Source organism: Rhinoraja longicauda, chromosome 26 (genome assembly GCF_053455715.1).
Source record: "Rhinoraja longicauda isolate Sanriku21f chromosome 26, sRhiLon1.1, whole genome shotgun sequence".
Taxonomy (NCBI): Eukaryota; Metazoa; Chordata; class Chondrichthyes; order Rajiformes; family Arhynchobatidae; genus Rhinoraja; species Rhinoraja longicauda.
In genome coordinates, this window is record NC_135978.1 from 32,429,407 (window position 1) to 32,451,855 (window position 22,449).

Sequence of the window (22,449 nt, forward strand, 5' to 3'; positions counted from 1 at the left end):
GATCTTTGGTTTCCTCCCACACTCCAAAGAGTTGCTGCCTCACAATAGCATTATCCTACAGATGAGGGACAATTTACAATTTTTACCAAAGCTAATTAACCTACAAACCTGCATGTCTTTGGAATGTGGGAGGAAACCGGAGCACCTGGGGAAAACCCACGTGGTCACATGGAGAATGTACTAACTCCGTAACCTCTTTCAGTATCATTATCATTCAATGATTTTATTCTGTGAAATTATCTGTCTGCTTTCACCTGAGAAATAGACTACAGAGTACCAGGGCATCAACAGAGAATAACATACATTTAGGCAGAACAAAACTACTAAATATCTGTTTCACAAAATGCTGGAGTAACTCAGCAGGTCAGGCAACATCTCAGGCGAGAAGGAATGGGTGACGTTTCGGGTCGAGACCCTTCTTCAGACTGATGTCAGGGGGGCGAGACAAAGGAAGAATATAGGTGGAGACAAACCCCCCCAAAAAAATACCTTCGATTTGTACCAACATCTGCAGCTATTTTCTTATACTAAATATCTGTTATATATTATATATGTATACCATATGTTATATATGCATAACATATGTCACATATGTTAGGGTGGCACGCTGGCATAGCAGTAGAGCTACTGCCTTTTTGTGCCAGAGAGCTGGGTTCGATCCTGACTATGGATGCTTGTCTGTACAGAGTTTGTATGTTCTCCCTGTGACTTGCGTTGGTTTTCTCTAAGATCTTCGGTTTCCTCCCACACTCCAAAAACATACAGGTTTGTAGGTTAATTGATGGTGTAAATGTAAAAAATGTCACCAGTGTGTGTAGTATAGAGCTAATGTGCGGGGATTACTGGTCGGTGTGATGGGCCGAAGGGCCTGTTTTCGCATTGTATTTCTAAACTAAACTAAACTATACTATACTACTGCAAAATACAGAATAAGTTTATATCTAGAATACTAAATAATTAAATGAGTTACTATAGCAATGGGTACACATTTTCAAAATGCACACAGTTAAAAAAAATAGAATCTAAATAAATTATCTTACCCACTGTTTCCATCATGATTGTATTGAACAACTTTCTGTCCAAACAGTACATTTTTACCATTTTGAAACGCCACCTTTAATTTGGTATCAATGTTGAAGGTATATGATGCCTTCGGGGCTGCATACAACAGAGAAAGCAAAATGCAAAATGTAAGTAATTCTGTAAAATATTTCATCAATATAAAAGGATGCATAATAATATCATTTTCATTCTATCATTTCATCTTCTGAAATTACCTGTCTGCTTTCACTTAAGAGAGTACAGAGTACCAGGACCTCATGGAATAACATATATTGTAAAGGATAATGTAAAATGTAAATATTTCTGTAAAGTATTTCATCACTATAAAAGGATTGATACCATTGGGTATAATTAACAGAATCAAAGTGTAGATAAACCATAAACAATAAACAGAGCCCCGACTACTGAATTAAGTGATTCACACATTAAAAATTCTGCAATAATGAATCACGGTCGAGTTGCTGCCTTACAATGCCAGAGACCCGGGTTCAATCCTGATTATGGGTGCTTGCCTGTACGGAGTTTGTACTTTCTCCCCGTGACCTGGGTGGGTTTCCTCCGAGGTCTTCACTTTCCTCCTGCACTCCAAATACGTACAGTTGGCTTGGTATAAATTTGGTTAGTGGCTTGGTATAAATTTATAAGTGTAAAATTGTCCTAAGTGTGTGTAGGGTACTGTTAATGTGTGAGGATCGCTACTTGGTGTGACTCTGTGGGTCGAAGGGCCTGTTTCCATGCTGTATCTCTAAACTAAACTAAATTAAAATCAGGTCTTTGGGCATGCTGGAAAATTGCAGATCTAAGTGAATGCATCAGGTGCATAGATCTACCCGTTACGTAGAGTGCAAATTAGGTTGCTAAGTAGAGCTGCAACTTTATGTAACGTTCTTTTTCTTTTAGATCGAGGATCATGTGCAGAGGAGGAAATAAGTCTCATCACTTGCAGTTGTGTTAACCTCAGGCAGGAAGCACTTAAACCTGTCTGGCACTTTGTAGATCATAGATGTCATACGTAAGACCTGGGAGGCCTCAATGAACTCCCAGCCACCACATCTTGATTAAGTGTCTGGATCATAAAGATAAACATCACAGGTTGTTGAACTGTAGTCGTATGCGTTAAGGTGTATCAGTGAAGTGGAGAGTAACCCGAATGGTTTAATCTAGGAGGTAATAACTATTAATTAGTGCAATCGGGATTTTCTTTTGTTACCTTATGTTTGATTGTGGGCATGGTCAGCAAATCTTCCCATCGCTCACAACCCTTGTGAAATACTTGTGAGATATCTTCTTTATATAATTTCATCCTCTTTGTAACAATATTCCACTCATGTGGAATCAGCAACCATGAAGGAACAGCAATATATTTCCATGGTTACTGGTATGTAAGTGTCGCTGGATAGCACTGAGTAAACTTTCCATTAGTTATCTGTTGATTGAGCAGATTGTACGGTACTTAGCCCGTTAGATTTGTCGTGGAGGATTTCCCACGTGGTCAGGTAGATGTCTATGCTGTAACTGTATTAGAAAAGTTTGGTGAGATGTACAAACAGAACTGGAGCAAATATCATGAGAACCACAGCCAGATTGTTGTCCAGGTTGTAGGTTATGCTGTACGCTGAGTTGCTCCAACATTTTGTGTCTGTCTTCCATTTAAACCAGCATCTGTAGTTCCCTCCGATAGTTTATGTTCAGTTCAGTTCAGTTTAGTTTATTGTCATGTGTACCGAGGTACAGTGAAAAGCTTTTAAAATATAGAGAAATGCTTTGTTTTGCATGCAACCTAGTAAAATCATGTAGCAGACTCCACCTCGGCAGTAACAAGTGTTGCAATGTTTTTGTGCTAGCAATCCCAACTGCAGGCGCTGTCTGTAGGGAGTTTGTACGTTCTCCCTGTGACTGCGTGGGTTTCCTCCGGGATCTGCGGTTTCCTCCCACACTCCAGGGACGTGCAGGTTTGTAGGTTGATTGACTTTGTATAAATATAAAATTGTCCCCAGTGTGTGTAGAGAAGTGTTAATGTGTGGGGATCGCTGGTCGGCACTGACTTGGTGGGCCGAAGGGCGTGTTTCGGGCTGTATCTCTAAACTTAACTAAACTAAAAAAATGGATAGGTCTTTGGTTTCCCCCCACACTCCAAAGACGTACAGGTTTGCAGGTTAAATGGCTTGGTATAACTGTATGAATATAAAACTGTCCCTAGTGTGTGTAGGATAGGGTTGGTGTGCGGGGATCGCAAGTGGGTGCGGACTCGGTGGGCCGAAGGGCCTGTTTCCGTGCTCTATCTCTAAAACTAAAAACTAAAACTATATGGCACCATTAGCCCACATTCCCCTCATTCTCCTCCCCCCCCCGAACACCTTCCACCCATATCTCACCCTCCAACTTTACATTTCACTCCCCCTCTTCTCTCCTTATCTGACAACCTCTTATCTTCTTTCCACCTCTAGCCTTTGTCGCTTACTCCACCCATCTGTAACATCCCCCTCGCCTGTCTTCAGACTGAAGTCCGAAGAAGGTTCTCGACCCAAAAGGTGAGTCTGAAGAATGGTCTCAACATGACACGTCACCTATTCCTTTTCTCCAGAGATGCTGCTTGACCCGCTGTTACTCCAGCAATTTGTGTCTATCTTTGGTGTAAACCCGCATCTGTTGTTCCTTCCTACACATTAATTGAGTGAATCTTCTCTGAATAGCTTTCTATATGCAGTTACAACCTATCTCAAAGGAGACCTATGCTATACATAACAGTACAAATATCATAGAGTCATAGAGCACAGAAGCAGACACTTCAGCGCACCCTGTCTATTACCATCTGTACTAAACCCATTTACCAACACTTGGTTAGTAGTTCTCCATGCCTTGCAAATTCAACATTTTAAATGTTGTGGGAGTATCTTCCTCCATAACTCTCTCAGCCAATAAATTTCAACCCAACCATCCACTGGGTGAAAACAATTCTTCCCTATATCCCCTCTAACTCTCTCATCCCTTACTCTGGACATGTGCTCTCTTTTTATAGACACGTCTGCTGATGGGAAAAAATGTCCTACTCTCTACGATATTGATGTCCCCTTCTACCTCAGTTCCTCAGTCTATTCTACTGCAAGGAAAGCAAACTGAGCCAGTCCAGTCCTTCCTCATAACTGAAACCCAGGCAGCTTTATGGTGGATTTCCAAAATAACCCGCTTCAATGCAATCATGTCCTTTCTATGTTCCATGCTGTATTCAAGAGTTAGAGATAGCTCTTAGGGCTAACAGAATTAAGGGATATGGGGAGAAAAAAGGAACGGGGTACTGATTTTGAATGATCAGCCATGATCATATTGAATGGCGGTGCTAGCTCGAAGGGCCAAATGGCCTACTCCTGCACCTATTTTCTATGTATCTATGTTTCTATATTGAGGGGACCAAACTTGCACGCAGTATCGCAGATGTGTCTTCACCAATGTTTTTAAATAGCTGTACAATAATGTCCCTGCTCTTATATTCTGTTCGGGCTAATGATGTCTAGAATCTCATTTGCCTTCTTTACCGCATGGAATGGAATGGAAAGAAATTATTTATTGTCACATGTGAAATTCTTTGCTTGCATACCCAAGGTATACAAATAGCGGCTACATACATCTACGTGTACAACCACCAATGTCGTGTCCCACAAGCTCAACGTAACTAAGCAGAGCATCCCTATTTTTTTATTCGTTTTGATTGCAATAATTAATTATACTCTTTATTTATTTACAATTTTATCCGTTTCCTTACTGCCCCTGCACACTATCCTTTTGGGAATTGAGCATTACTAAACTCAGATTCGTATATATCACCTGGTGGCATGGCGGTGCATGGTTTTGCTACTTTAGTTTAGTTTAGAGATACACCATGGAAACAGGCCCTTCTGCCCACCGATTCTGCGCCGACCAGCGAACCCCGTACACTAGCACTATCCTGCATACTAGGGGCAATTTACAATTTTTACTGAAGCTTATTAACCAACAAACCTGTACGTCTTTGGAGTGTTGGAGGAAACTAGAGCATCCGGGGAAAACAGACGTGGTCACAGGGAGAGCGTACAAACTCTGTATAGACAGCACCCGTAGTCACGATCAAAGCCGGGTCTCTGGCTCTGTAAGGCAGCAACTGTACCGCTGTGCCACCCCACAGCAACTGCACCGCTGTGCCACTGTGCCACCCCACAGCCCCAACGTTCCAGGACCCTGTGTCAATCCTGATCTCAGGTACATATTGTATAGAGTTTGCACATCCTTCCTGCCACCCCTGGGTGATCCAGTTTTCTCCCATATCCCTATGAGCTGCTGATAGATTAGTTGCCCACTCTAAATTCTCCCTAATTTAGTAGGTGGCAAAAAGAATAAAAGGATGGTGGGGGACAGGGGAGGGGGTTGATGGGCCAGCTCCACAGGGGATAGCAGGAGAATGGGACCAAAGGACTGGGTCTGGTGCATTGAATGATGTCCGTCTGTGCCATCATAAGTAGATCTAAGACCTGCAATATCCCTTTTCTTTAGAAAATACACCTTTTTTTTCTTCTGCAAAAAATGAATAATTTCACTTTTTCTCGTTACATTCATTTGTCAGATCTTTGCCCTCTCATTTAACACAATGTTATCCCTTTAAAATCTCCCTGTGATCTCCTCATAACTTACTTTCCAACCTACATTGATGTTATCAGCAAATTTAACAACCACAGTACTGATGTGTTTATCCAGTACAACTTGTAAAATGTTGGGGTCCCCAGAACCAGTACAAGTGGCTCACTACTCGCTACTCAACCGGATTCCCTTCCCTCCTCTCGTTCCCCACCCTCGTCATCCTACCAGTTCCAATGTTTGCATCCTTTTATCCCTCTTGATATTGCACCTTCCCCAGGCAATAATGGGCTCCCCCTTCCCTGAAATCATCTGTTGCCAGTCCTGATTCGTTCTGGCCTTTTCTCACCTCCAGTTTAATACATTGAACATATGCAGATATGCATTTATATAAACCTTCATAGGTTTAAGGTGAAGGGGAAAAGATTTCATAGGAATCTGAGGGGTAACCTTTTCACACAAAAGGTGGTGGGTGTATGGAACAAGGTGCCAAAGGAGATAGTTGAGGCAGGGACGATCATAGAAACATAGAAAATAGGTGCAGGAGGAGACCATTCGGCCCTTCATTATGATCATGGCTGATCATCAACAATCAGTAACCTGTGCCCAACTTCTCCCCATATCCCTTGATTCCACTAGCCCTTATCTAACTCTCTCTTAAATCCATCCAGTGATTTGGCCCCCACTGCCCTCTGTGACAGAGAATTCCACAAATTCACAACCCTCTGGGTGAAAAAGTTCCTTCTCACCTCAGTTTTAAATGGCCTCCCCTTTATTCTAAGACTGTGGCCCCTGGTTCTGGACTCCCCCAACATTGGGAAAAAATTTCCTGCATCTAGCTTGTCCAGTCCTTTTATAATTTTATATGTTTCTATAAGATCCCCTCTCATCCTTCTAAATTCCAGTGAATACAAGCCTAGTCTTTCCTCAAAGACGTACAGGTATGTAGGTTAATTGGCTGGGTAAATGTAAAAATTGTCCCTAGTGGGTGTAGGATAGTGTTAATGTGCGGGGATCACTGGGCGGCACGGACTTGGAGGGCCGAAATGGCCTGTTTCCGGCTGTATGTATATATATATATATATGGCAGTCCTGCCGTTTAAGAAGCAGTTAGACAGGTACATGGATAGTCAAGTCAAGTCAATTTTATTTGTATAGCACATTTAAAAACAACCCATATTGACCAAAGTGCTGTACATCAGTGCAGGTACTAAAAAAGAACATACAATAGACAATAGACAATAGGTGCAGGAGGAGGCCATTCGGCCCTTCGAGCCATTCAATGTGATCATGGCTGATCATTCTCAATCAGTACCCCGTTCCTGCCTTCTCCCCATACCCCCTGACTCTGCTATCCTTAAGGGCTCTATCTAGCTCTCTCTTGAATGCATTCAGAGAATTGGCCTCCACTGCCTTCTGAGGCAGAGAATTCCACAGATTCACAACTCTCTGACTGAAAAACAATGGCACACAAACCTAACAACATATACATAAACAGTTTACAGTTTACAGCACCCCCTCAGAGGGCCTCAAACGCCAGGGAGTAGAAATAGTTTTTGAGCCTGGACTTAAAGGAGTCGATGGAGGGGGCAGTTCTGATGGGGAGAGGGATGCTGTTCCACAGTCTAGGTGCTGCAACCGCGAAAGCGCAGTCACCCCTGAGCTTAAGCCTGGACCACGGGATAGTGAGTAGCCCCAAGTCAGCCGACCTGAGGGAGCTGGAGTTTGAGTGGTGGGTTAGAAGATTTTTGATATGGGGGGTCAAGCCCGTTTAGGGCTTTGTATGCGAATAGGAGGAGCTTGAAGTTGATTCTGTACCGTACTAGGAGCCAGTGGAGAGAGGACAGAATCGGGGTGATGTGGTCCCTTTTACGGGTACCCGTCAGGAGTCTCGCTGTGGCGTTTTGGACCAATTGCAGGGGGGACAGGGATGATTGGCTGATCCCAGTGTATAGGGAGTTTCAGTAGTCTAGGCAATATATAGACAGTAGATAGGACCGGTTTGGAGGGATATGAACCAAACGCAGGCAGGTGGGACTAGTGTAGCTGGGACATGTTGGCCGGTGTGGGAATGTTGAGCTGAAGGGCTTGTTTCCACACTGTATCACTCTATGACTCTATAACAAACGTTATTTTCCTTTCACAAAATTATGGTGACTTTACATCATTCATATCCATCTTTTCTATCTATGATACCACCCTCTCATGGATATCAAAAATTATAGTAAGATCTTGATCACTAGGTTAAGTGAGCTAAGGAATGGTTAATGGTACTTGATGCAGATAATTGTGAGGTGTTGCATTTTGGGAAGTCAAACCAGGGCAGGAACCACATTGAATGGCAGGGCTCTGTGCAGTGTCAAAGAGCAGAGGGATGAAGGAGAGAAGGTACATAGTTTCTTGAAAGTGATGTCACAGGCAAGTTTTTTTTTACCTTCAAGCGCTCAATAGAACAAATGGCCTCTGTCTGCCTATAAGTTTTCATTCTTAATGGTTATTTTAGTGCAGGTATTTAACTCAGGAAAGGAATGACATTCAGTCAGATTACACTGAAAAAATAGCAATGTTACTCCTTTATCAGAGTGAGGCTAATTGCAAATTAGAGGAACAGCATCTCATATTTAGCTTGGGCAGCTTACAACTCAGTGGTATGATAATTGATTTCTCTCACTTCAAGTAACCCCTGCACTTCCTCTTTCTCCATCCCTCCCCACCCAGGTTGCATCTGGTTCCGTTCTCAACTAGTAAACAGTTAACAATGGCCTGTTTCCTTTATCATCATTACTTTTTTGCATATCTTTCATTCATTTGTTCTATATCACTCCACATCACTGTCTATATCTCTAGTTTCCCTTTCCCCTGACTTGTCTGAAGAAGGGTCTCAACCCAAAACCTCACCCATTCCTTCTCTCCAGAGATGCTGCCTGTCCCGTTGAGTTACTCCAGCATTTGGTGTCTATTTTCGGTTTAAACCAGCATCTGCAGTTCCTTCCTACTCATTACCTTATTTAATCTCTCCTTGACACGTTTCTCCTTTCCAGAACAAAACCTATGCAGTGACACTGCAGTGTAATTATCTGCTGAGACCTTTCTCAGCTTCCTAAATAAAATAAATCTCTCATCTCTCCCCTTTTACGCTATTTCAAGTAAACCAGTCTTGCTGTTTAGTCACTAGTCACTAGCCGGGCATGGACCCGTTGGGTCCAAACCTCTCCTGCGGGCCCGGCAACCCTCCCCCAACTGACGACCTCACCCACTCTATTCCCCCTCAACCCACCTTAAAACTCCCCGGGGGCCGGGGACGGACGAGGGGGGAGAGGAAAGGGCAGAGGGAGCCACTCACCTCGGCCCCGGGCAGCCATCACAGGTAAGTATTAGATCAATGGACTCCAACTGTGCAGGCGCGAACCAGTTGGGTTCTGCGCACGCGCGGATCTGGCGGCCATCTTATGTAAGTATAAGATCAAGGGGCCCCAAATGCGCAGGCGCGGACACGCTGGGTTCCCATTGTGTCGTCGAACACGGAGGTATTGCTGCGCAGGCACGGCTGATGGGCAGGGAGAGTGGAAAAGGGATTTATTAAAGTTTAAAAAGTGATTTTTAAAGTTTAAAAAGAGAAAAACGTTTAAAATATAACAACCATTTAAACCACAGGCCAAAGGTGAGTAAGGTGGGCGTAAAATTGTTGCACTATCGTGTACCATTTTGGCTGTATTTCGGGAACAAATATATCCACAAACCCACAAACATACATGATGAGCGTTTTAGTAATATATATAGATAATTTACAGTCAGAAAGCCACACGCTTTAGAGAAAATAAAAAATAAAAAACAGGATCACTAAAACCGTTATTTACATCGAGTAAGATAATTGTGCAGACACAAGGAACTGCACATGCTGGCTTATTTAAAAGATACACAAAGTGCTGGAGTATATCAATGGGTCAGGCAGCTTCTCTGGAGAACATGGATGAGACGTTTCGGGTCAGGGGCTTTCTTCAGATTGACTGTGGGACGGTGCAGAGAAGGGGGCAGAAAGGTGGATTAGAGGAGGGGCAGGACAAAGCCTGGCAAGTGGTCGGTGATAAACGTGCTGCACTTTTCTTGGTGTCCGAATGCATTGAAAACCTGCAGACTCAGCTCTGTGCTCATTCTGTTTATGTACGGTCTATCCGATGAAAGAGATACAGGGTAGAACGGGTTAATGTGTGATAGGAGGGAAGTGGCTTTTATTACCACATTTCGTGACTAACTACATCAGCATTTGCGAATAAGTCTACTTAGATGACGTTAACAGAATGAAACTCACTCTGTTGCAATTGTTAAGATTTAAGAAGGTAAAATCACGGGCATTTGAGGAATTTAAAGAAAGCAGGAAAGAACTGATGCAGGGAATTAGAAGAGCCAATAAAGGCCAGGACATGTGGTTGGCAAGTCAGATGAGATTCCCAACAGATAAATTAAAAACAAAGGGGTAACTGAGTTGGACCACTTAAGGATAAAGGCAGGAATTTATGCTTGGAGTCAGAGGATGTAGGCGAGATACTAAACTAGTGCTTCGCATCTGTATTCACCAAGGGGAAGGATATGGAGGATAGTAAGATCAGTGTGTGGGAAAGAACTGCAGATACTGGTTTAAACCGTAGACACAAAAAGCTGGAGTAACTCAGTAACACTGGCAGCATCTCTGGAGAGAAGGAACGGGTAACATTTCGGGTTGAGACCCTTCTTCAATTAGTTAGGATAAAGGGAAATGAGAGATATAGACTATGATGTGGAGAGATAAAGAACAATGAATGAAAGATGTAGAGAGATAAATAGATAATGAATGCGCTCAGTCCGCCTGAACCTACCTGATCTCCCGGTTGCTAAACACTAATTCTCCTTCCCATCCCCACACTCGAAAATTTAAAGAATCTAGGAGTACAGGTGCATGGTTCCTTGAAGGTCGAGTGCCAAGTAGATAAGGTGGTCAAAAAGGCTTTTGGCACTTCGGCCTTCATCAGTCAGAGTATTGAGTATTGAGGTTGGGAGGTCATGTTGCAGTTGTATAAGATGTTGGTGAGACTGCATTTTTCGAATATTGTGTTCAGTTCTGGGCACCATGTTATAGGAAAGATATTGTCAAGCTTGAAAGGGTTCAGAAAAGATTTACGAGGATGTTGCCAGGACTAGAGGGTGTAAGCTATAGGGAGAGGTTGAGTAGGCTGGGTCTCTATTCCATGGAGCGCAGGAGGATGAGGGGTGATCTTACAGAGGTGTACAAATTCATGAGAGGAATAGATCGGGCAGATGCACAGTCTCTTGCTCAGAGTAGGGGAACCGAGGAACAGAGGACATAGGTTCAAGGTGAAGGGGAAAAGATTTAATAGGAATCTGAGGGATAACTTTTTTACACAAAGGGTGATGGGTGTATGGAACAAGCTGCCTGAGGAGGTAGTTGCGGTGGGACTATCTCGTTTAAGAAACAGTCAGACAGGTACATGAATAGGACAGGTTTGGAGGGATATGGACCAAGCGCAGGCAAGTGGGACTAGTGAGCTGGGACATTGTTGGCCGGTGTGGGCAAGTTGGGCCGAAGGGCCTGTTTTCACACTGTATCACCTATGACTCTAAGATATGCGGGACCACTTTTTGTTTACATAAAGAGTGGTGAGTCCTGGAGTCCTATTGTGGAAGATACAATAGTGGCTTTTAGAAAGGCACATGAATATGAGGTGAATGGAGATGTATGGAGGCAGAAGGGATCTGTTTAATTTGGCTTCATGTTTGATGGAGATATTATGGGCCACTGGGCCTGTTCCTGTGCTGTACTGTTCCACATTCTATATATGAGAAGTACTTTAGGAAGTGAAACGGCCCATGTCGATTCAATGTAACAACAACTTGGCAAGCAGCCTTGGCAATCCAAGTTTAGTTTAGTTTAGTTTAGAGATGCAGCGCAGAAACAGGCACTTCGGCCCACCGAGTACGCGCTAACCAGCGATCCCCACGTACTAACACTATCCCACACACACTAGGGACAATTTATAATTATACAATTTACAATCACACAGAAAACTGATGACAATTTATGTATCTTTTATTTATAATGAATGATCTCTTGCTATCCACTTTGCTGCTGTAACACTGTAAATTTCCCCGGTGTAGGACGAATAAAGGAATATATTATTGTTATTATTATTATACCAAGCCAATTAACCTACAAACCTGTACGTCTTTGGAGTGTGGGAGGAAACCGAAGATCATGGAGAAAACCCACGCAAGTCATGGGGAGAACGTACGTACTATGTACAGACAAGCACCCGTAGTCAGGATCGAACCAGGGTCTCTGGCGCTATAAGGCAGTAGCTCTACCACTATGCCACTGTGCCATCCTACCATATATAACATATTATACATATATAACATATAACAAATAACATATATTTAGTAGTTTTTGTTTTGCATAAATACATGTTATTCTCTGTTGATGTCCTGGTACTCTGTAGTCTATTTCTCAGGTGAAAGCAGACAGGTAATTTCAGAGAATGAAATCATTGAATGATGATAATGATACTGAAAGAGCTCCCAGGGAACACTCACTCAGGTCACAGGGAGAACGTACAACCTCCTTACAGATACTACCCATAGTCAGGATCTAACCCGGGTCTCTGCCACTGCACCACTGTGCTCATATACTTGCTAAATGTTGTGGGAGCCTCTATCCCCACATCCATCTCCCCCTCACATTGCATGCCAGATTGCTACCAGTCTCAGAGTGAAAAAGATTTGTCATGGAGAATATGCACTTCATAATTCTGCATTTCTTAATCAGGTCCCCTCCACTCAAACCAAAATAAACCCAGTCTGTCTATTCTCTCCTCATAATGTAACTGCTCCATCTCCATTCCTGCTGAATATCCTCTGTATCCTCTCCAGTCCAATTACATACTTCTCAAGTGTGGCAACGTGAACAGTATACGATACTCAAGCTGTGTCCTAACCTAAACCGAAGATAGACACAAAATGCTGGAGTAACTCAGCGGGACGGGCAGTATCTCTGGAGAAAAGGAATGAGTGATGTTTCAGGTCGAGTCCCTTCTTCAGACTGATCGTTGTATAAAAGTATATATTTAAAGGTTACACATTGCATAAAGTTTAATTTGGTTTAGAGAACCAGCGTGGAAACAAGCCCTTCAGTGCACCACCATTCCCATCGATCACCTGTTCTATGTTATCCCACTTTCTCATCCACTCTCTACACAACAGGGGAAATTTGCAGAGGCCAATTAACCTATAAAACCATAGAAATGGTACATATATCCACTAAAAGAATAATCATTTGTTCTCACAAACATCGTGTCATTTATTATTTTTTATATCCTCCATTCACAGGCAATGTAGCTTCACATTATGGAAAATCATGACCGGGATAATTTTCCAGAAACGTAATACATCTGTGCATTTTATTACCTCTTCAAAAAATTTAATCAAATGCATGCCCTAATTTATTAGGACTAAATTTCCTGCCAGGTTATCCCCCAACATAGCCATACCAAAGATCGTAGCCATACTGAAGATCTTTGTATAATCCCTACTTTCCCAATTCCCTGCTACTGATGTTTCGCTCATCAGCCTGGAATAATAACCTGTTGTTGAATAAAGGCATCACAACTGGTGGCCTCATCATATCTTCAGCACAAATGGCCTATTGCTATAATGGCAGGGTGGCACAACGGTAGAGTTGCTGCCTTACAGTGCCAGAGACCCAGGTTCAATCCTGACTCAGGGTGCTGTTTGTACGGAGTTTGGACGTTCTTCCCGTGACTTGGTTTGGCTAATTGTAAGTTGATATAATTTGGTATCATTGTAAATTGGCCTGAGTGTGTGAGTAGGATAGTTTTAGTGTGCGGGTATTGCTGGTTGGCGCGGACTCTGTGGGCCGAAGGGCCTGTTTCGGCACTGTATCTCTAAACTACTAACTCTATTTGTTATATTGGTTTAGTCTATTGCTGTAAAATTATCGCTCTGGAACAGAAAGAAAACATTTCACCGAGAGGCTCTACTTGCTTTTTGTAATGATCCCAATCTTTGGATCCCATTCCATAGCTCTACACACTGTCTTGCCCGGGTTGTGATTAGGCTAGAGAATTTACTTTCTACAGGAAGAGGAAAGAATTAATAACAAAACTTCCCACAGGTATGGAGAACGTGAAACCAGCATAGCTCTCTTGCTAAACATGAGATTTACGGGCTGAAGTTCAAAAAGTGTGAGAAAAAGACAGGAAAGTTGGATACTATGTTTTAGTTGGTGAATAATATAATCATAATAATAACAGCCAATACGTCATGTTCCAGAAAAGCAAAGTAACACTTAGTTTAGAGATGAAGCATAGGAACACTAAGTCCACACCGACCACCGATCCATTCACACCAGTTCCATGTTATCCCACTTTCTCACCCACTTGCTACACATTAGGAGCTTTTTTTTAACTGAGCCAATTAATCTACAAACCGGCAGGTCCTTGTGAGTGTGGGGGGAAACTGGAGCACATGGACGAAACCCACATGGTCACAGGGAGAACAGGCACATTCCACACAGACAGCACCCAAGATCAAACCCGAGTCTGGCGCTGTGAAGCAACAGCCCAACCAGCTTTAAAATAGGAGTGAATGAGTTCCTCTTCTGAAAAGTAATTCCATTAGTTTCAGAGTCATTTGACGAATGCTTAGGGAGAATAGACTGGATAGATAAAAATTCTACCACACATTTCTACCTGCATTTTTTCATTTCTACAGGAATGGATGACTTAGGTTAGTTTTGCAGGCAATTCTGTAAAATTCCACTCAACATATTTGTTTGTTTTTGTTTGTTTGTTTAACCTTTATTGTCACTACACAAAGTACAGCGAAATTAAAGCAGTCCAGATGATGCAATCACACACAGCAGACAGTACAAATGATAAACCTTTATCCATAACAAGCTAAACCTAATCTACTGAATTAAACAAACTGACCTCTAATACAATATAGACAAAACAATTACAATACGGTCGAGGCAGTGTACAGTGCAATCAAGACAGCAAGTTATTGCACAGCAATGAGAGCTAACATATTGCAAGTATAACCTTGATGGCAGCAATGTTATAGCTTTACACCGTTTTACAACCACAGCATACGCTCTGTGGTATTCCTCAGCCGTAAGATCTCGTTTGCAGAAAACTCCCAAAATTATATATTTGCGGAAAGTCTTACATTTTTGGTACGCAATATTTAAAATCACAATCTTTCAAGTTAATATCTTCATTTAAAAATCCAATGTTACATTCTTTGCTAACACGCTCATAATTGCCTTGCTCGATCAGTCAATAAAGTTCAGGATTAATACCACACAGTAAACCTGTCCTCAAATACATCCATTCTGAAATAAAGTTTGCCACGTTTTTTTCAGCCATGCAAAGAAATTTAAATATAAAGTATAAACAGAAAATACTATGACAATCAGAAGGTCAAGCCGGCATGTGTGCAGGAAAACAGAATTAATGTTCCAGGTTGAAGACCGTGCACCTCTGTTAACTGTTTTATTCACAAAATGCTGGAGTAACTCAGCCCTCCGTTTCTTCCTCGACCAATCTCTACCTACCTCGACTCCATCCTATCCCCCCTGGTCAAATCCCTCCCCACCTACGTCCAAGACACCTCACACGCTCTCCATCTCCTGGATAACTTCCGGTTCCCAGGCCCCCACTCCCTCATTTTCACCATGGATGTCCAGTCACTCTACACTTCCATCCCCCACAAGGATGGTCTCGAAGCCCTCCGTTTCTTCCTCGACCGTAGAAATCCCCCTCTCTGTTAACTGTTTCTCATTTCACAGATGCTGCCGGCCTTGCCGGGGATTTCAGCATTTCTATTTCAGATTTCCAACCTCTGTCGGGTTTTTTCATGTTCACAAAATGTTTTTAAAACATACCTACCAAAGAGCAAGAAGAATAGCGTTGCTATCATTCTCTTCATTTCAGGATCAATAAAGTCTGCAGTACTGACAAAGGATAGTAATTCCGTGCAGCGATCACCAATGAGACCGTGTATTTTTCAAGTATGGAAGCACGGGTCGGAAAGATTGCAAATGAACACACATGTTCTACCCACGAGGGTTTTATTCCGTTTTTGCAATGTCGACTGAGCTGTGTCAAAACCACACGTTTCAAGCTAGGGTGCTTGAAGGATGTGGTGATCATTTGTACCTCAAACATCCTGCGCAGATGCAGTTTCACGTTAACTATCAATGGCCATTGTTTGCAGCATTGAGAACTACCGTCAGTAAAATCAAATTATGGAACATGTACTCTCTAAAGCCTTACAATCTTTATTATGAAACCATGTTTAAAAATTCACCTGTTTTTTATTCAAAATAAATGTCAGAAAACTATGACATTTCTTTTTTTTTTTTAATTTAAAGGTGAAAAAATTCACCAAATGAACCTAACGACGGAAAAAAACGGTGCTTGAAAATCAAACCCAAGTTTTCAAAAACGAAAGCATTTGCAGCGTGACTTCCTTTCCTATATCATGTTAGAACACAGAACAGTACGGTGTGTAGGAGGGACTGCAGATGCTAGTTTATACCAAAGATAGACACAAAATGCTGGAGTATCTCAGCGGGTCAGGCAGCATCTCTGGAGAGAAGGAATGGGTGATGTTTCGGGTCGAGACCCTTCTTCAGACTGAGAGTGAGCGGGGAATGAAAGATATTCTAAAAGCAACAATGACCATTGAAGAAGGGTCTCAACCCGAAACGTCACCCAATCCTTCTCTCCCGAGATGCTGCTTGACCTGCTGAGTTACTCCAGCATTTTGTGAAATAAATACCTTCGATTTGTACCAGCATCTGCAGTTATTTTCTTACACTGACCATTGAAAGGAGGAGCGCACAACGGTACATTGCCTATTGTGGGGAGGTGATAACGAGCTATAAAAACTGTGAACTCAACAGGACGACAGTGAAACTAGTACTCCGACTATGGTGGGGAAGGGGATGCAAGGGTTACATGAATTAGATCAATCAATATTCATACCGCTGGGTTGTAAGCTGCCCAAAGGAAATATGAGATGCTGTTCCCCCAATGTGCGTGTAACAAGGGAGGAGGCCCAGGGCAGAAAGGTCAGTGTGGGAATGGGAGTTAAATTGTTTGGCAACTGGTAGATTGCGTGGGCCAAGGCGGACTGAGCGGAGGTGTTCAGCGAAATGATCGCCCAGTCTGCGCTTGGTCTCGCAGATATACAGGAGTCCACACCTGGAACAGCGGATACAGTAGATGAGGTGGGAAGAGGTGCAAGTGAACCTCTGCCTCACCTGAAAGGACTGTCGAGGTCCCTAGATAGAATTGAAGTATGGGGTATAGGGACAGGTGTTACATCTCCTGCGGTTGCAGGGCAAGGTACCTGGGGAGGGGGCGGTTTGTGTGGGAGGTTGAACAAGAACGTGGAAAAGGACAAGGGAGGCTTTTAAAATTAGATAATGAGTTGTCATTCCGGCCCTTCTTTCATCCAGATTCTTGTTATGTCTATAATATCCCAGTTCCTCAATTCAATCCATGTCTTGGGATCGTCCACTTTACCTGTTTAATGCTGTTTAATCCACTGGTCTTTTCTCTCTCGTTGCCGTGCACCTGCCTGTCCCGCTGAAAATATTGCTGACTACAATATTTGCCCCCAACTCATCCACCTCCTTTCAGCTCTGGGGCCTTCCCCCTTGCCAATCTAGTTTAAATCCACCCAGAGAGCACAAGTAAATCTCCCTCCCAGGATATCGGTTCCCCTCCAGTTCAGGTGCAACCCGTCCCTCTGGTACAGGACCCCTCTTCCCCAGAAGAGATCCCAATGGTCCAAAAACCTGCACCAACTCCTAAACCATGCTGGAACCTTTCATATAGCCTATCCTTCTTTTCCTGCCCTCACTGGCATGTGGCATTGGGAGTAATCCAAGGGGTTACCATTCGAGGTCCTGCTTTTTAACGTATAATATTAAAGATTTGGAATTGAATGTAGGTGGCACGGATAATAAGCTTGTGAATGACACTAAGTGCACAGTGAAAACGGTTAAATGGAATGTTGATCAACTGAGCCAGTGGACCGATGAATGGCAGGCAGAGTATAATTCAAAGAAATGTGAGGTGTTGCATTTTGGTCAGACAAACGAGGGCAGGACTTACACAGTAGATATTAGGGCCCTGGTTGTAGAACAGACAGGCAGGTACTTAGATCCATGAAAGGTGGGACATAGATAGACGGAGTGGTGATGAAGTCATTTGACTCAAGCCTTCACTGACAGGGTGCTGTGTACAGGAGTTGGGACCAAACGAAGCAGCTGAAGAAGATGTTGGTCAGGTCACATTTGTTTGCACTGTGTGCGATTCTGGTCACCCTGCCAAAAGAATGATGCCATTGAACTGGAAAGAGTGCAAGAAAAATTTATGAGAATGTTAGCAGGACTGGAGAGTTTGCATTCGAAGGAGAGACTGGTTCGTCTGGGTTTTTAATCCCTGGAGGAGGCTGACTGAAGGGTGACCTTACAAAGGTTTATAAAATCATGAGAGGCAGAGAAAAACACAGCTACAGTCATTTCCCCATGGTTGGGTCATCTAAAACTAAAGGGCTTAGGTTAAAGGTGAGAGAGAAAGATTTTAAAAGGACCTGAGGGGCATGTTTTCCACTAGATCTTAAATGAATGTTTATCATCTGTATCCGCTTTGGAGAGGAAGTTTTAATTTTGGGGGAATTTAGACACTGGGATAGTGGATTCAAGAACTAATTACTACCAAAAAAGGTCTATAGTTTAGATTAGAAATATAGCGCACAAATAGGCCCCTCGGCCCACCAAGTCCTTGCTGACCAGGGAGACCCGCACACTAACACCATCCCTGTAGGGACAATTTATAATTTTACCAAGCCAATTAACCTACAAACCTCTGCACCTTTGGAGTGTGGGAGGAAACCGGAGCTCCCGGAGAAAACCCATGCAGGTCACGGGGAGAACGTACAAACTCTGTACAGACAGTACTCATAGTCAGGATCGAACCCGGGTCTCTGATGCTGAAGGCAGCAACTCTACCACTGCATCCCTATAATAGAAGTCGTAGCAGGCTAAAAAGGTGGATGAATCCCAAGGCCTGGTGAGACGTGCTTCAGGCATTGCAAGGGGCAGGGAATGCAGCACAAACCGGGGGTGGTGTGGACGTGAGGTCAGTCCACCAGAGTCAGTCGGCTAAAAAGAGGGTTTCCTGTGACCTCAAAAAGGTTCAAACAGATGTATTAGCAGGCTCAAATGGTGGATAATTCACAGGGCATGATGAGATGTATTCCAATACAATACAATACAATATATCTTTATTGTCATTGTACAGGGGTACAACGAGATTGGGAATGCGCCTCCCATACGATGCAATAAATTAATTAGCTAGTCAGTATTAATTTAAACAACCCAATGAAACAAATTGTAACAGTTTTAAAACAGAATAAAGTTCAAGTAGATCTGTGCCGGATCACTGTGCGATGTGACCATCCGGCTCAGCAGGACCGGTTCATAGTATATATATATATATATATATAGTTTCTATGAGATGTAAGGAGGCAATAACTGTGATCCTGATATAAATTTTAACATCGTCTCTGACCACAAAAAAGATGTCTGATGATTGGAGAACAGAAAATATTGTACTTGTGTTCAATAGGCTGGCAAGGAAAAGCCAAGTAATTACAGGGCTTTGAGTCTAAGATGGGTGGAAAGTGCTTAGTTTGGAAAAAAAGAGGAACGTACTTAATCTGCATTTGCAGAGGCAATGATTATATGGGATTTTTCTGCTTGGCTTTGGCAAAAGGAAATCCTGTCTGACTAATTTGGTTGAATATTTGAAGGATAAGATTTAAAGTGTCGTTGAGGGCAGTGTGGTTTATGCAATGCCTGCGAGCCCTCTGATCAGATAATTCTAATCGGCAGAAACAATTCTCATAGTCTTCCCTTGTGATCATAATGCACAAAATACTTTAACTGTGGCCTCAGCAATATTTTTTTGGTTCTACTTGAACTTTCCTGCACTTATATGCTGTACCACAACTAACAAAGGCAAGTATCATACATGTGCCTTCTTCATTACCTTATCTGAAATGTCATTGAACGAGCCCAAGTAACTGAAGTGTCAATGGGCGAGCCTTTTGGGACCAGTGACCACAGTTATAACTAGAATTTAAATACTTATACGGACAAGGCTGGACCACAAATTCAAAACAGGGGCAAGGCCAACTTTGATGGTATTAAACAGGAACTTGCAAAAATTGTTTGCAGTAGGTTGTTTGCGGGCAAAGTTGCAACCAGAAAATGAGATGCTTTTAACAGTGTAATAGTGAGTGATCAAGGTATGCATGTTCTTGTTAAATTGAAGACTAAGGTCGGGGTAAGTAAGGAACCCTGGATGACAGCAGGAATTGAAGCATTGGTCAGGAAAAGGGAGGCGTGTTCAGATATAGGGAGCTGGAATCAAGTGTAACCCTGGGAGAGTTTAAGAGATTGAGAAGCATATATAGAGTCATAGTCATACAGTGTGGAAGCAGGCCCTTCGTCCCAACTTTTCCACACCGACCAACATGGCCTGGAGACAAACGGAGCACCCAAAGAACGCCCTCATGGTCACAGGGAGAACATAGAAACATAGAAAATAGGTGCAGGAGGAGGCCATTTGGCCCTTCGAGCCAGCACCGCCATTCATTGTGATAATGGCTGATCATCCACAATCAGTAACCCGTGCCCGCCTTCGCCCCATATCCCTTGATTCCGCTAGCCCCTAGAGCTCTATCTGACTCCATGCAACGTGCAAACTCCACACAAACAGCACCCATAGTCAGGATCTAACCCAGATTTCCGGCGCTGTAAGGCAGCAACTCTACCGCTGCAGCATTGTGCCGCCCATATAAAGGAAATCAGGAGGATGAGATAGCTCTGGTAGATAAGATTAAGGAGAATCTAACAACATTTTATACGTACATTCAGGGGGAAAAGGGTAACAGGGGTGAGAATAGAGCTCACTCAGAAATGAAAATACATATTATTGTGTGGAGCCTCCGGAGATGAGAAAGGTCTTCAATGAATATTTCTCATGTATTTTTACCAGGGAGAAATATATGAATGGCAGGACCCTGGGGAGTGTTGTCGAGCAAAGGGATCCAGGAGTACAGATACATAGTTCCCTGAAAGTGGCATCACAGGTAGATAGGCTTTATGATACAACGATAGGTCAAGAAGGCTTTATGATACAACGACCTTCATCAGCCAGGATATCGAACACAGAAGTAGGATGTTATGTTACAGTTGTATAACATTCTGGTGAAGCCACATTTGGAGTTCAAATTTTGGTCACTAAGTTATAGGAAGATGTTGTCAAGCTACAAAGGGTACAGAGAAGATTAATGAGGACTTGTGGGCAGGCTAGGACTTTATTCCTTGGAGTGCAGGAGGCTGAGGGGTGATGTTATAGAGGTGTATAAAATAAAGAGGGGCATAGGGTGAATGCACCAAGCCTTTTACCCAAAGGAATCGAGAACCAGATAATATAGAATTAAGGTGAGAGGGGAAAGATTTAATAGGAAGCTAAGACAACTTTTTCACACAGAGGGTGGTGGGTATCATATCATATCATATCATATATATACAGCCGGAAACAGGCCTTTTCGGCCCTCCAAGTCCGTGCCGCCCAGCGATCCCCGTACATTAACACTATCCTACACCCACTAGGGACAATTTTTACATTTTACCCAGCCAATTAACCTACATACCTGTACGTCTTTGGAGATGGAATGAGCTGCCAGATGAGGTAGTTGGAGCAGATAATATTACAACATTTTTTCAAAGACATTTTAGTTTAGAGATACAGTATGGAAACAGGCCCTTCAGCCCACCTAGTCTGCACCATGTACTCAGCATCTCCCATTTTCTTTGCTCAAATTAGAAGGAAGAGGTTCAAACACTGACTTCTGCAAATAGCTTAATTACTGTAAACATTTATTGGCAATAATTCTAAGAATAAAATGCTTGTGTCTTATTAAAATAAATAGAACTTAAAGAATACCCCAGTTAGCCTTCCAGCCAATAAAAGTAAAAAGAACAAAAATAGTTGTAGTTATTGTTTACTCACAATCATTAACTACAATAAACACCCAATCACTCAATAATCATTTTGAACCCATGATCAGTATGTAACATCATGTAACAGCATTCTTTATATTCTTTATATTTATCATAGCAACAAGGTTGGAAGGAATGATGGTGTTGAACATGGAGCTGCAGTTGTTGAAAAGCCTGACAGTGTGCTTATTGTCCAAGTGGTCCAGTGCAGAGTGGAGAGCCAGTGAAAATGTGCCTCCTGTTGATCTACCGTGTCAGTAGGACCTGTAGTGGGTCCAGGTCCTTGCTAAAATAGGACTTGATATGTCAAAACTCAAAGCCTCTTAAAGCACTTCATCACCATGGGCGCTAGTGCTACCATTCAATGAGGCACCTTATGTTTCTTGGGCACCAGTGTTATTATCTATGCTAGTACCTTGCCCCTAATACCAGGAGCTCCTCTCTTGTTTAGCAACCTCACAAGTGGAACCTTACCACTTACCGGGCGAGGAGAGGAGAGGGATGTTGGTTCACGGGACATCGCGGGACACTCAGTACATCGAGTGGCGGGCTGACTGGACTTTGGACTTTGAATAATGGCGCAAAATGGGTAATATATGAAAATATAAATTTACAGTGCAGTT

The 22,449-nt window shown here is 42.8% G+C and overlaps 1 protein-coding gene across 2 annotated transcripts in view; it reads right to left on the bottom strand.

Annotated features, from left to right (window-relative positions):
• The window catches only part of LOC144606264 (integrin alpha-E-like), a 124,802-nt gene extending 108,985 nt beyond the window's left edge, over positions 1-15,817 (bottom strand). The window contains exons 1-2 of one of the 2 annotated variants that reach the window (XM_078422189.1): positions 15,627-15,817; positions 1,041-1,158 (exon numbers count right to left, since the gene is read on the bottom strand). In XM_078422189.1, coding sequence (XP_078278315.1) covers positions 1,041-1,158; positions 15,627-15,666 — 158 coding nt within the window. In that variant the 5' untranslated portion in view covers positions 15,667-15,817. Of the gene's footprint in view, positions 1-1,040; positions 1,235-15,626 lie in introns of those variants that run through there. The other variant, XM_078422188.1, reaches the window with a different exon arrangement.
• Between the last annotated feature and the right edge of the window lie 6,632 nt (positions 15,818-22,449).